Source organism: Haliaeetus albicilla, chromosome 3, assembly GCF_947461875.1.
Source record: "Haliaeetus albicilla chromosome 3, bHalAlb1.1, whole genome shotgun sequence".
In the NCBI taxonomy this organism is placed as follows: domain Eukaryota; kingdom Metazoa; phylum Chordata; class Aves; order Accipitriformes; family Accipitridae; genus Haliaeetus; species Haliaeetus albicilla.
Window position 1 is genome coordinate 27,293,608 of NC_091485.1, and position 14,749 is coordinate 27,308,356.

A 14,749-nucleotide genomic window follows, 5' to 3' on the forward strand; every position below is an offset into this window, starting at 1 on the left:
CGTGGCCCCCTTTCAGGTTTTGTGATGGGATTCATTATGGGCAGAGAGCATGTCTTGTAACTGATGTGATTATATATGTGACGCTTCAAGCTGTGTATTCTCCTTGCAGTATGTCATTGAGCCTGACTCTCTCTGCCATTGTGTCGACTAGGTTAGGGTAGGATTCGAGAACGTAATACTCGCTAAGCTGTACTTAATAAACTGCAGTTTGACCTTGTCTGCTCTTTAATGGGCTGGTTTAGGTTGCCTGAGATGAACAGTAGAAAAAATGGTGATTCCCGCCCCCCCCCCGCCGTTAAAAAAAATTTTCTAGAAATTATTTCAGCTCAACATGGGCATCACTAGCCCACTTGATTTTTCCCCATGGCGTGTATTGTAAAGGGAAGTCGGTTTTAAAAGCATCAAGATTTTTATAAGCTTCTCTACATACTTCTGTAAAGTATATGCTAGGGCACTCTGGAAAAAATAAGGCATATTTGCATCTTCAGATATTTGTTTTGCATCTATTCTGTTTAATAGAGTTGTTCGCCAAAGCACATACAACTCTGACTTGTGCATTTTGTCTGGAAGGTACTAGCAATCTCAACTAGCAGACAAACAGGAGTGAAACAGCAGAGTGGAGAACATCTGGGCAGCTGCTCCTCTGGCCCCATGGGGGTGGGGGTTGGTTCTCACTCTGCTGGAATTGTTCTGTCCCGTGTAGTTGTCCATGATGATGCATGGAGGTTTGGGTTACGTGTGCCTTTCTAGTTTTCCCTTTGGCTTGTATAAAATGCAGTAAAGATGGATTCAGATGGTGACATGTGCGTTGGTCAAACACCAGAGGGTGCCACAGACTCACTTTTCAGCCATTATAGGCACATTCATAGCTGTGAAGTGCATCTGCATTGCTTGGGCTTTTTTTTCCAGTAGAATATTCAGTACAAATAGCGAACCTGGCTTCATGCAGGGTAATGCTCAGAAAGAATTCTGTGTTCTGTTTTCCCCCTTGTCCTGATAAGATTAAATTACTGGAGACTTGTAACAGCTGGGAGAGTTTTTCTTGTTGATTTCTGGGTGTGACATGATCAAATGCAAAAAGCATTAAAGGAAGTGGTGTAGAAGAGGGGCATTACAGTGGGATTGCTGAAAATGAAAGCAAGTCAGTGTGCAACAGAAACATCTGCATGTATACTCTGGAATATTTTAAATCTATCATCTTAGTAGAATGAGAATAGCCTACTGGAAGTACATGATACCTTGCTTAAAATGATTGGGGTTTGTTTGAACAGCAAGGAAAAAAGAATAGTAGAAAGTACAAACTTAATGCAGCTTCTGAAACTTGCGTTAATCTTTAGTGAGCACTACTTCTGAGGAAATGTAACGCTAATTTCTTTGGGTTAAGTAAAATAAGTGCAGCAGTGTTTTCATAGGTGCAAATTAATCTTTCATCAAGGCTAGTGACTCAGTGACTTAATGCAAACTTATGTCCCACAGTGAAAAAGTTAGAATTGGTCCTTAAAAATAGCACAGGCAGAGATGTCTGTTTGCATATAAGCTCTTGTATGTGTGTATTCACAAGAGAGACTGCATGCATGGAAATATTAAAGAAGACAGTAGTCTGATAAAAGCTGGGTTTAGAGAACTGAGACTTGTGTACGTAGAAAGGTGGGTAGATGTATAGTATAGAAGTTTACCTCCTTCTTACTTGAGTATTTGGAGTATGCGGCCAGATTAAAAGCTAAAATGATTTGCTGAAACCACATGCTATGTACCTGAGGTAGAAGCATCCTTACTTGGATTCTCTAAACAGCTCCGTTGGGATGATGTCAGGTTCCAGCATCTGCAGATCTGATAGCTTGTGATCTATCTCTTGGTGCTAGCTGTGCTGATTTTTGTGATCTCCTTTATCAGCAGATCCATGACAGTCACTGCACTTGAGGTGGGATTCTTGTCTCTGCCACCAGCTTCCCTGTAGGGGTCATTAAGAAGAGGAACCAGGAGTGTACTTGTGAAGATGAGTTAGCACTCAATTAGCACACAGTGAAGCTTCATTTACACTCTTCCGGAAAGATCAGGGTCTCTGTTAGGCTGATAAAGCATGAGTATACACTTGGAACTGCTCAGTGGCTGGTTGTGAAGGGGTAGGAGGAGGGAAGCTGTTCTGGCAGCAGTGACTTAAGCTTTGAATCCTGTGATCACTTAACCATTCTGACAATCCCAGGGTTTTAACACTTTTCTTAGCACGATGGATTTGGGGCACAAGCCTAGTCAGGAAGCTATGTCTAGTTAGACCTAATGAATGAAGCTGGTTTGAGAATCTGTGGGGTCTCCTTTTCCCTGAACAAATCATGTAGAAACTCCTAGCCATGGGGGCTCACAAACAAATGGCAGGAGAAGTAGGGGAAGGCTGGACTCCTTTCCTAGCCTGGCTTCTCTTTAGAAGTTTGTGGGAGAAGTCTTGCACCATAGAAACCTATTGAAGCCCAAAGGAGAAAATGCATCTATAGTTTAAGAAGAAATCCCGACTCTTTCTTGTGTTTTTTGAGCATTGCTCAAACCCAACCCACATTCTAATAACTTCAGCTTTTACCTGTTGCCAGTCAGAAGACGGCCTCCAAGAGATCCCATTTCACCTAACAATGGCAAGTTTTTGACAAACCCCTTGTTCAAGAGTTATTTAGGTCACACAGTATTTTCTGAAGATTAACTTCATCAAACCTTCCCTGTAAATACTTTTCAGGAGGGGGGTGTGTCTGGTTTGGGGATTTTTGTTTTCTTTTGTTTTCCAGATCAAAAGACCTTCAGACTGAGTGCTTCCACTTGTCTGTATTAATAGTGCTGACTTGCATTCTGGTTCTTTACACTTGAAGCCACCATTAGGGCCTTTGTCACTTTGTGAAGCAAAAAAGCCTTTCTTTTGATGATCTAAACTTAATTGAAAATAACTTGCGTATTTTCATTGCTAGAGTCTTGCAAAAACCTTTCCCATATAAAATTCATTCAGTATTTTAACAAAATTATCTTTCTTTTTTCAAAGCTGAGGCACACAGGCTATTTGCTTAACATGAGCTTTGCCATGATTATAGCTAGTCTTAGTTATGTTAGCCCTAGGTACAACAGACTTCAGTTTTTATTTTGAACATGTAGACCAAAGCTGCTACAGCAGAATCCAGCTAACAGAGGGATGTTAAAAACTAGAGTTCTGCCTCTGTTCCTCAGAAGCATAGCATCCTCCCCGCTACATACATAAGTACTGTATGGTAGGACTGATTCAAAGGGCAAGGTCTGGCTGGTTCTGTGTACTACTGACAAGGAGAGTTTGTATCTTATTTTTTAAGGGAACTCACTAAAATAAAAGTGAAGATCAGGTTTGTGCTAATATGCTTGTGCTGTAAGCTTCAGTTTGTAGGATAGGCATCTCAGAAAATGGGCCTGTTTGAAAGTTCAATGAGTCAGTATTCAGCTTTATTCAACACTTGGTTCTACCTGGTGAATTGGAGTTTTAGAACAAATTTCAGGCTGTAAGAGCAGTGGTGCAGGGTGGGGGGCTTTTAGGGACTTTTAATCCAGGTTTACCTCAGTCCTTGGTTTCCGAGCTTGCTCAGGATTTCAGTTTCATGTAAAGGATTTGCATGCCTAGCAACTGAGGCGTTAGGGAAGCTAACATTTGAGAGGCACTTGACTGAAATGTGAAAGCTTTTAGGAGCTGTCTGCCCTTGTCCATGCCCACACTAAACATCTATTGTATAGGGGTAGCCTCCAAGATACGGGAGTGTGGCTGTTTGTTGATAGTCGAGAGGCTTTTTCTTTGTATGCATTCTGAACGAAGTATAAAATGTTGGTTTTCTCTTTAGTAGAGATGAAGATGACATAAATGATGTGACTTCAATGGCTGGAGTCAGTCTTAACGAGGAGAACGCGTGCATTTTGGCAACAAACTCTGAGCTCATTGGTACAGTGATCCGTTCTTGTGCAGATGAACCTTTTCTCTCCTCGGGAGCGCTTCAGAAGATGATCTTGAACATAGGTGAGAACAAAGCATATGTAACAGAGATGTAGGAATGTAATATTTCCTTGCCTGTTTCATCAGCCAGCCTCCAATCTTTGAAGAAGGAGCTGGAACTATAAAGATCTGCCATCTCAATTCATGTGTTTCTACCAAACTATACTGAGTTTTTACTTCCTCTTCTAGGAAACAACTAAGGTTTTTGGGGTTTTTTTTGTCTGTTATTTACATGGAAGTAGTCTGAAGCACAACCAGAAAAAAGAAATTGGTGCCACTTTTACATGTGAGAATGGATTGACTATATTACTCTTAATGGAACACATAACAACCATATAGATGCTAGTGTCAAATCAAACACTTAAGCGTGCTTTTCTATTTCTGCAGCTCCTAACTTGATGCATTACGCTGACTTTCCTAACAGCTTTTGCATTCCTCAGCCTGTTCAGATATATGTACTCTATTGACAAACATTACAGATACCGCCCATGTGATTAGGAATAAGTTTCAAACTGCCAATATGCATGGGGCAGACCTTTGTTTATGAGTCCCGCTATGGAAAAATCTTTCATTAATTTTATGCGAAAGAGATGTTAAAGCTGTTTGTATCTATGAATAATACTGTGGAACGTATGTTGAATGGCTAAGACTCAACTGTAACAGGAAGTTTTTTAGTGTATGTATCATCTCAGCTGTTGGTTTCTGAGCAAAATAATAACTGTTGCTTAGCAATGTTGTATTCCATCAGAGCAGGGAGCATGCATTTGTGTAGCACCACACTGACTGGTACCACTGCTGTCTACAGCAAGCTGGGTGGGTGAATGTTGCTCAACTCCTTGCTCCTGCTGTCTGCCTGGTAGCTTGCCATACTGGAACAGTGAGTTTTACAGCTGAGCATTCAGGAAAGCTTGCAGTTCCTACATGCAGTCATAATTCTGTCACAGTGGTTTAACTACGTGATTGCAAAGTCTTTCTGCATGCAACTTGTTCCTAGTCTAAACTAAGCAGCTAGCCTGTGACAAGCATGTAACCTGCAAATGCTATCTGCTACCGCAGTACATCCTGCACTGGTTAGCCAGATGCCCCATCTGAGCTGTATGGGGCATAGCTGAGTGAAGTAAGTGCTGTGCTACTAGTTGAAAAGGGAAAGTATACACTGAAACTGGTGCCTAGAAGCTTTTCTCAAAATTCAGTAGAGGATTAACCAGTCATCCATGGGAAGTAGATATAAGGAAAGATAAAGACTGCTACAAAAACATAAACAGAAAGTACTTTTAGATAATTGTCTGGTTTGGAGTGTGAAGACAGTTCATTGAAAGATGGAAAATACAAGCCTGGCTGTTTCATGGCTGGCATGGTAGCTGCTCCATCAGTCATCATCATAACAACAATAATAATTATTTTATTTAAATATTTATTCAATCCTTATTTAATTATTTATTAAAACCTTATATTTTATTCTTATAATATATTTTATTATTATTAATGTCAAAAATGAAAAGTGCTTTGATTGCAAGGAGAGGAATACTGTCAGGGAGTACAGCAATTCAGCAAATGACTGAGCTGACTTTGGTTTAGGAAGTGTGTGTGTGTGTGGAGGGAGGTCTGGAGGTTTGGGGGCATTTTGTTTTGTCTTTAAGTTGATGTTTCAGTATTCTGATCGGAATACTGCTGAGCAAGTGTTGAAAGGTGCTTGAGCAAAATGAGTTGCACTCAGCTAAGGTACAGGTCAATGCTTACTGTCCGAGATCAAATAGTGGGAATACTTGGATCGTATCTGGGAAAACATTGTAGATTCTGCCTGTCTTGTGAGATTCTTACTCATTTTCAGTTAGAGTAGCAAAAAGGCAAATGAAATAGGTGATTAGGTTTTTTTACAGTGTACTGTTTATCCATTCTTAACACTACACTTGGCAATAAATACTGAAATGGGTTTTGAAGGCGTGCTGTATATTGCACCATAAAGTATTACAGCTGCTGTAAATGCAGTGAGGGGCAAGGAAGAGCGCTTCTGATGGGTACGGCATTTGAAGCGTGTGAAACTGCTGCCTGCCATGCCTACCAGGGAAAAGTTGCTGACATCCAGGTGTCTAGGCGGAGTTGCGTCGAGTGATCGATGGTGTCAACCACGGGAAGGCTTCTCTGTCGGCAGCCTGCAGCCGCAGGAAGGTTGCGGAGGTGATGCCCAGCTCTGGGCACGGGGCTGGGACAGCTCTGCCCAGAGCTGTCGGCAGCCTCGGTCGCAGCTGCTGAAACGCAGAGAGGCAGCGGCAGCCCGAGAGAAAAGGTTGAAGGTGGTGGCACGATGACCCCGGCTGGACTTGATCTGTGGTGTCCGAGCTGCTGCCGTGGGATGGCTGGGTCTGTCCGCCCCGTGCCGGGCAGCCGAGGCAGGTGAGAGGGTCCCGTGCGCCTGGAGTGCGCTGCAAAAGCTATCCCCGCTCATCGAATAAATGTCATGAGTTGTTAACAAGTATGGTGTCAAGCAGGGCAAAATGTAATTCTCTATTTTTTTTAATTACTGGAATTAACAGAATATGGCACTAATTTTTACAGCTACCGCTTCTCCCCCTCCCCGAACATGAAGCTTGATTTGTGTTCTTATTAACTTTGTCCTATAAATGACCTTGCAAGGAGAGCGGTTCTGGAGGCTAAGTGAAACAATGTCTATATTTTCTGAAGCTCCAGGCTAAGTTTTATTAATGTAATGTCTAAAATCTTTGAAGTTGTGACTTTACCAGGAAAATCATAATCTCCAAACCTTTATTCATAATGGGTATGACTTCCAGGGGGAACAGAATACCTGCTGTGCTAATTATTTCAATTATCAGCTACTACTAAAACACGTAATGGATTTTCTCTGCTTCCACAGGTAAAAGGCATGACATTATGGAACTTAACTCTGATGTTGTGAACTTGATCTCCCACGCTACACAGGAGAGATTACGAGGGCTCCTAGAAAAACTAACTGTAATTGCTCAGCACAGAGTATCAACCCACAAGGTAAAGGAAATCATTAAGCAAGTTTTGCACTTAAGTTTTCCTGCTTTGCAGCCTTGCAGGTACACCTCTTCCAAGTATAGGCACATCATATGCAATACATGCATTTTCAGTATCTACCAAAGGGTGGTTTTGTTTTAACTGTTTATAGCCTCTAACTATTCCTTACATTTTCCATTCGACTCATTGGATAGGTGCTCTTAAAACCTAGCATAAGAGTAAATGCATGCATTTCTTCTCTTCCACAGAAGTGGTGCCTCTTCTACAAAATCTGTCTTGCATGGTAAACGTAAAGCTATTTTTGAATACTCTTGGTGGTTGGGTTGATTTAGGGCCTTGTGTTTGCTTTATGCATTTACTGTTGGTGGAACTGAAGTACTAGCTTAGTAAAAAGCCTTGGGAAACTGAATTGAGTATTTTATTTTTAGAAGTGCTCCATGTGAAGGCAGAGACCCCTTTGATCTTAAAGGTTCTGGAACGTTTTTTCTGCCAGTGCTAGTTAAGATTCCCTCCCCTCCCTCTTGTGTTAGCTTCATTCAGTATAAAGTGTATTGGGTTCCAGTGAGCCAGTATCCCTTAAGATGCTTGTACAGTACAAATAGGAAGCTTTGAGACTTTTTTTTTGTCATTAAATAATAAGATATAAGTCCTTACATTTTTCAGTCCCAAGCTGTTTTAGAAAAAAATTTGAAGTTAGAAGCAGATGTATCTGTCAACTCTTAAGTTCTTGTTTGTTTGTTTGGGTTTTTTTACAGGACCTTTATACTTAATGAAATTTAACAAGACCAACTGACTGATGGGATAGGAGTTATTTTTGTACTGAACACTTTTTATAGGCTTTTAAGCACTGGAGAAGCAATAGTAAAGAGCAGGAACTATTTGGAAACTTCCAAGTATTTATAGTGATGTCTGGAGCAGTTGGAGTATGCTGTTCCTTGCCAGAAGAGGATGCAGTAGAAAAAAAATCAATACAGAAAAAGTAGAGTTTTTTATGAGAAGTCTTTAGAAATCTACACATGTTCTGTGTTGTCTCTCCAAAGTGGGAGATCCAATATTGCTTGTGAGCAAAAGTGAGGTGGAAGCTGAAGTCCTGAGTAACCAGTAGATCTTAAGTGTCTTGCAGATGCTAAGGACACAGTGGGCTTGATGGGGCTGGTTTCTTTCTCATTGAACTAAAGCAATAGAAAAACTGATAGGTTTTTGTCTGATTGAATTGCCAGAAGCAAAGTTAAGATTGTAAAACTACAATAAGCTTGATTTCTTTTCCTCTTTTCTCAAAAACAAAACAAACAAACAAAAAAGTAATGGGCATAATAATCCTGGAGGCACAGGTACCCTCTTTCTTTAGGAAGATGGTATTACGCTACAGAGGAGTGTCCTACAGGATTGTGTTTGTGAGTAATATTATGGTGAGAGATGCTAACAGGCTTTTAGAAATCTAAGTTCAAGAACAGAACACTACAGGGTTTTGGAGCCCTATTATGTATTTACACAGTCCTGTATTCCATCTACCCCAGAGCTTGCCCCATCCTCTTTTGCCTCTAGGCTATTGATAGGTACCAGTGTGCAATGTGGGCTCCATCTATTTCAGAGAATTACCCCAAAACTCTCCAAGAGAATTGGGTAGTTGCCCTGTAAGTCTTTGTATTGGCCTATCTTAATTACAAAAAGATGGACAGTAATAGGGATAGGTGTGGTGAAACCAAGGTAACTATTGTTAGGGTAGAAGTTGGTGTAAAAAGCCAATCATTCATGGGATTGTGCTCAGGAAACTCTTCTTCCCAGTTTGCTCAGCTCATGCCTAGCAGCTTACATCTGATGGTAGCCCTGCAGAGAGAGAGTTGGCAAGGTAAAAGCTTCATACCATGCCACCATGTAGACTTGCCAACTTTTGCCCTTTTTTGCTAAATTTAAGAAAGAAAGAAAGAAAAAAAAAAAGGTATATAATTGGAAGTTCCTAACTTAATTAGGATAAAACTATCATGGTGGTCTCTATCTGAAGTAGGAATAGCCTTTCAGATTGTTGTAAGCTGCTCTGTGCTGCAACTCTTGTTGCAGTGCCTTTATAGAGCCTTGGTAAGATCATAAAGGCGATTAGCTAGCTGGTTTAGTTCCTCGGCTGCTTCCCTCCTATAATCCGGAGAACTGCAGAGGTATAAGAGTATGCATGTGACATAATATGATACCCAAGACCAAAATTAATAATGACAACTAAACAGTACAATGATTAAAAAATGTTTTTGATGTGGGTGGATTCAGCTAAGCATGATCGGACTGCCACTCTCCTGTGTTTGGAGCCCATGAGCACATGGCTTCGAGAGGCATGGTACAGTGCTGTGCTATAAACATTGCTCCATGAAAACAGCTTCCCCATGTGCAGTAGCAGTAAAACACTGCAGCCCTAAACTGCACTATCTGTAGGGCAATATGGTGTGGCTGCTGCATTGGTTTAAGGGTTAAGCGCTAAATGTAGTGAAGGAATGAGCGCTCCTAGATGTGAAAATAGCCAGCCTCCTCCTCCCCATCCCAGCCACCATCAAGCTGCAGAGTGCAGAACTAACTTATCGGAAGCCTTTCTGTTATTAACTTGGTTTAGGAGTTGACTATGAAAAGCCAAAGCTTAATAGGTTCCCACATAGTAGCTGAGCCTCTGCAACTGCCGTCCTCAGCAAGGCTGTTCAGCATGACTTAAACTGTTCAGCTTCTGTGGGAGAACTGGTCTTTGTGGGATTCTTCCAACTTCTTCCCTGGTGGACTGAAGTGGGGCGCAGCTTCCCTGTGTGTGGGTTTTTCCTTTTTGCCCCTGGACATACAATACGTTCCTGGTGCTAAACCGCAAGTGTCTTAGGTTTCAGGTTCACTTACAGGTAGGCGACAGTCTAGGAAGGAAGTTGCAAATCACAGACAAGGCATTGTCTCTGTTCTTGAATTTGTTGCCAGCTCTCGTCTCATTAAAGACATACCTGGGAATGCTTTACTTCAATGCTGTGTGTTTCAAATATATGTAAACCTAACGTAAAAATTTTGGTAGGAATTGGCTGTGCTTTAACAACACATCGGTGGAGAAGTCTTGAGTGTATGCATTTCTCTTGAAGAAAAAAAAAGTATGGGGGATGAGTTTATAACAAGATTGTATAGGTGTGCTAATGTGCTATTGTTGTGTGAAAGCAATAGTTTCTTTCAGGATAGCAGAAAAACTTCCTTTTGCTTTTGGTGAACTCCAGATTAAATTTAGCTCAGTCAGAGTAAGAATGACTTTTTAACTGTCAGATACACAAGTTCAGCTTTGGCACATCCATATCTAACCATTGCTCTGTATTGTGGTTACGGGCTTTATCTATCAGTAACTTAAATTCTGGCCTCGATTACACTTGTAACTTTAGTTTTGTTGGGACTGCACTGTTGTAGCAGGGGACAGGTTTTGGCTTTGTGTGAGTAAGTTAAACTGTTACATGACAAACACTGGATCCAACTTGCTTCATCATAACAGTAATGTCCAGAAGTTATTAACAGGTATACAGTATGATGTTTTCTGTCTCAGCAATTCAGTGGTGAATGATCACAGAAGACAAGTTTATTGAGCAGGACAAAATGTAACTGCAGGTATTCGTCTTCCAAAAATTCCTGAAATAAGGCATCTTAAAACAGTTGTTGATGAGCTGAAATACTATTATGGATCCACCCATTTCTTATTCCATATAAGCTCATGGTAGTGTATTGGGGTGCTTCTGGTTGAGAGGCTTGCATTCCTAATTGGCATAGGGTCTTGGATTTGGCTTCAAAAATCTAAGTATCTGATTCTGACTTTGGGCATTCCAAAGCAAAACATTATTCTAAACTTTGGAAAAAATAATCTTCTGGTATTAGGGTTTTCTTCTTTGTCCCTTTAAAAGGATTGTGGCATGGCGTTGGATTATTATCAACTGCTGCTTCAAAACAAATTGTACTAATGGACTGAGACTGACTGAAAGTAGTGTATATTTTGTGGCAAGCAGTAAAAAAAATCTCAAGCAGTAACAGAAGAGAGGGGAAAGGTTTGTTGGACTTTTTTGCAGAGCCACAGACTCTGCCTGGGAAAGAAATTTTCCTTGGTTGCAACACATGGTGTGGTCTGAGCCACAATTGGTGGTACGTGACAATGTGGTAGCTCACTGAAAAGGACCGAACTTAATACAGGAAGAGGGATTGATTTCATGTTCTGGCTGGGTTGTGAGAATTCAGATTGGGAGACAACAGTGCCCCACAAGAAGACTTTTACTTTCCTTCCAGCTCTGAAAAGGATATGACTGGGTATGGGAAGAAATCTTAAGTATAGTGTGTTTGAAAACTAAAAATTTAGCAACTGAAGTCACTGATAGTCCATATACTTAAAATATACCCTTGCGTAAAATACAGCTGTAAAATATGCTGTGCTTATTCCAGAATAGTTGTGTGTCAAGGTTACTTCATTAAAGTATGAGATTGGGGTAGGGTAGAAAGAAGGGTTGCTGAAAGTATATAATGTGTTTGGCTGGTAAAAGCTCAAGGATAAATTTCTCAGGAAAAGGCGAGTTCACAAGGTAACACAGAAAGAAGACAAGTCTAGGACATGCATTAAAGAGTGGTGTAAACAAGTGGCACAGACATTCCTCATCTACAATGGGCTCTCGGCCTTGTTTTGCCTAATGCCCTCTGGCCAACACATGCCTTAAATAGCCTGTCTTTGGAAGAGCAGAATAGTAAAAACTAGCTTTTTATTGCCTGTTGACCACATTTTAGATCTTTCCTTTCTGTCTTCTCTCCTATCTGAAGTAAAACTAAACTCAGGCTTTCCAGTGAGGGCAAAAACAGTCTGAAAAATAAATTACTGATCGTTATTTTTTAGTCTGAAAGGACCGTAGCCTTGTTTCAATGCATGCGTGTCCAGTTATTTTTGGAAGTATTCATTAGTATTCACTGGCCCAGCTTTGCACAGGGGGCTTGACCAGATGACTTCCACAGGTCACCTTTCAACATAAACTATTCTATGACTTGAGAGCATCCACTGAGGCAAAAATAAGTGTTCCTAAAGCTATAATAAACCATATATAATTTATGTCACTTTCCACACCCCCAAGATTCATTATAACTAGTTCTAAACCACCCCTCCACTCCATAAAAGCTCTTTTTGGAAATACCAGGTGAGGCTTATTTCAAGTTCTGGATCAAATGGATGAAACTAGAACACCGAACACTAGAAACTTAAAATGTCAAATTTTATTTTTTCTTTACCCTTTCTCTTTAAAGGGGAAAGGATATGATGTTCTGTTGCTTTACAATTCTTTTTTAACTCTTAACCAGTCCAGAAGACAGTCTTGTATGTATGTTTACTGGATATGAAGTTGCTGTTTAAAACAAAGTTTTCAGCCTTTAGACTTAAAGACTTTATTGTTGTTATAGTCAATAAAGACTAGATGTTGTTAGTGTCACTTGTTCAATAACCTCTTACTAGTCACAGATGCCAGGAAACATGCTTCAGTGGAGAGGAGGTGTGTAAATGACTACCTCCCACCTGAAGTATTTTCAAAACAGCCTATACTTTTCAGCTTTGAAAAAATAATGTTCTTCTTTTCAGGTTGTTCCCATTGGGTTTGTTAGGTCTAGTGGTGTGTATAAAAGTCTGGTTGTCTGTAACAAACTTCTCTTTCCAGGGGAGTGATAGGTATATCGTATCTAGTGACACCAGAGCACAGCTGAGGTTTCTTGAAAAGCTTGATCACCTAGAAAAGCAGAGAAAGGATGAAGAGGAACGGGAAATGTTGCTTCGAGCAGCCAAGGTAAGAACTTAACTTCTTGTTCTCCAAGGAAGTAGTGGTATCCTTTAGACTGGTGAACATCTTCAGGTTTCTCCTATTTCTGCTTTAAGTTTAGTAACCATTAATCCTGTAACTGGAAATCCGTAATGTTTAGGATAGCTTAGGCTATACAGAAAAGGATTTTGGCCTTTTACATTCTTTAAAAGAATCACAGGAGTTCTTTCAAATGTGTGGTGGGGTGAACTCTTCTTTTGAGATTATTCCTACTGGTCAAAATGAAATAAAAGATGTATTCACATAGCTGTGAACGTCTTTCCTGGCTCTATTTCTGGCTCTGAAATTGGTATGTCTGTCTTCATATCTGTGTATGGCACTGCTTGAAAATACGGGTTCACTATGCTTGTTCAGGCTGGAGCCTGGTGAGATCCACTGGCCTGCCAGATGTATTTGTTTTCTGTAGTCAGATCAGAGGGCTAGTCTTGGAGGTGGTACCCTAGCATCTGCAAACCCCTGATGGGAGCCACTGCCAGTACAGAATAAGTACCCTTCTTCTGCTTTCCCTCCCCTCAAGAACAGGAGCAAGAAAAAATAAAGATCAGTAGATGTTGCTCCATCAGGTGTAACTTGATAATCTTCTGTTTGTTGGGGGTTTTTTTGGTTTTGTTTCAAGCTGAATTCTGGAGCCCCTTGGGTGGAAGCCTAATCTAGAGTTGAAAGAATTGTGTTGTACTTGCATGAGTACGACTCCCTTTCTTTCTTATAGTTCCTGTCCTTTTTAAGTGTCTGCTGCTGACATGAACAACATCATGCCTAGACTGGACCTGACTGACAGTGTTAGCATCATTTTCAGCTTAATCTTGCTTCAGGCTAGAGCAGAGGCAGCCGGCCCAGATGAGGAGGGGGGTGCACGTATGTGTGTGGAGGGGGAGGGAAGCCAGTCTGGATTGAGGCATTCACCCCTGGGGCTAAATCTTTCAATCATCAGAGAAAATTGTCATTTATTAAATATTTAACGGATACGATGGTGTTTGGATGCCAGGAATTTCTATTCAATCTTTTTCCTCTTCCTTTGGTAGAGCCGTTCCAATAAAGAAGATCCAGAGCAACTGCGGTTAAAGCAGAAAGCGAAAGAGGTAGGACTTTCCAGTTACCATGCTTGCCTTTGTGTGTTGAGAGAAGGTTGGCAGCCCTGTCCTGGCAATTAGGTCAGGGTTTATTTTGCTGCTGCATACCATTTGCAGAGGCCTTGGGGAAGGACAGGAACTGCCACAGGCAAGGGCAGCGCTTCAAATGAGGTCAATGAATTATGAGCTCTCTTTTTTAACATTTTATTTTCGTAGTTTCAGTCCTGTCTAGAAATGGTCCTTTGTAAACTGCAGCAGTACACTTGGTAGGAATATAATGTGGGATTAGAAAAAAAAAAAAAAAAGAAACTTTGAGATTTAGCATCTGGGACTGTACAATAGGCTACATTTTTCCAGGGTAATTGTTCGTTTTGTAAATCTGATACTGCTTATAATTCTTTGGCTGGGAGGCGGTACTGGGATTTAGTTTTAAATGGAAAACGCCTCTGGCTTTTAATTTTCTGGGCCCAGCAGTTTTCTGTTCTGGAATGGAGCCCTTGTTTCACACAGTTCATGTTTAGCTGCAGGGGTTTTAGTTTATAGCTTAGACTGGTTAAGCTTTTACTCCCAGAGGCCTCTGCATAGCAACTGTAGAAATCAACAAATAAGTTCATTTATGTCTGCAGCCTCCTCTCAGTAGCTGACTTTTTACATTTCCCAATATCCATTTCCTGACTTTTCTAGCCTGAGAGAAAAAAGCTCCACTAATTGGAGCTTATTTTAATTGAGCCTTAATATTGGATCTCACTGGAGTTGCCCCCAGAGCTACTGGGAACAGAATGAAATGAAAGTACCTAAGGTTGAAGATGTGTGTGCGTGTGTATGTGTGTGTGAAATTTTTCACTTGACCTACAGATTCTTTTCCC

General features: G+C 40.8%; 1 protein-coding gene across 2 annotated transcripts in view; it reads left to right on the forward strand.

Moving 5' to 3' along the window:
* The window catches only part of TAF4B (TATA-box binding protein associated factor 4b), a 75,130-nt gene that overhangs the window by 35,400 nt on the left and 24,981 nt on the right, over positions 1 to 14,749 (forward strand). The window contains exons 10-13 of one of the 2 annotated variants that reach the window (XM_069779206.1): positions 3,837 to 4,009; positions 6,858 to 6,988; positions 12,655 to 12,780; positions 13,836 to 13,892. In XM_069779206.1, coding sequence (XP_069635307.1) covers positions 3,837 to 4,009; positions 6,858 to 6,988; positions 12,655 to 12,780; positions 13,836 to 13,892 — 487 coding nt within the window. The remainder of the gene's footprint in view (positions 1 to 3,836; positions 4,010 to 6,857; positions 6,989 to 12,654; positions 12,781 to 13,835; positions 13,893 to 14,749) is intronic. The other variant, XM_069779207.1, reaches the window with a different exon arrangement.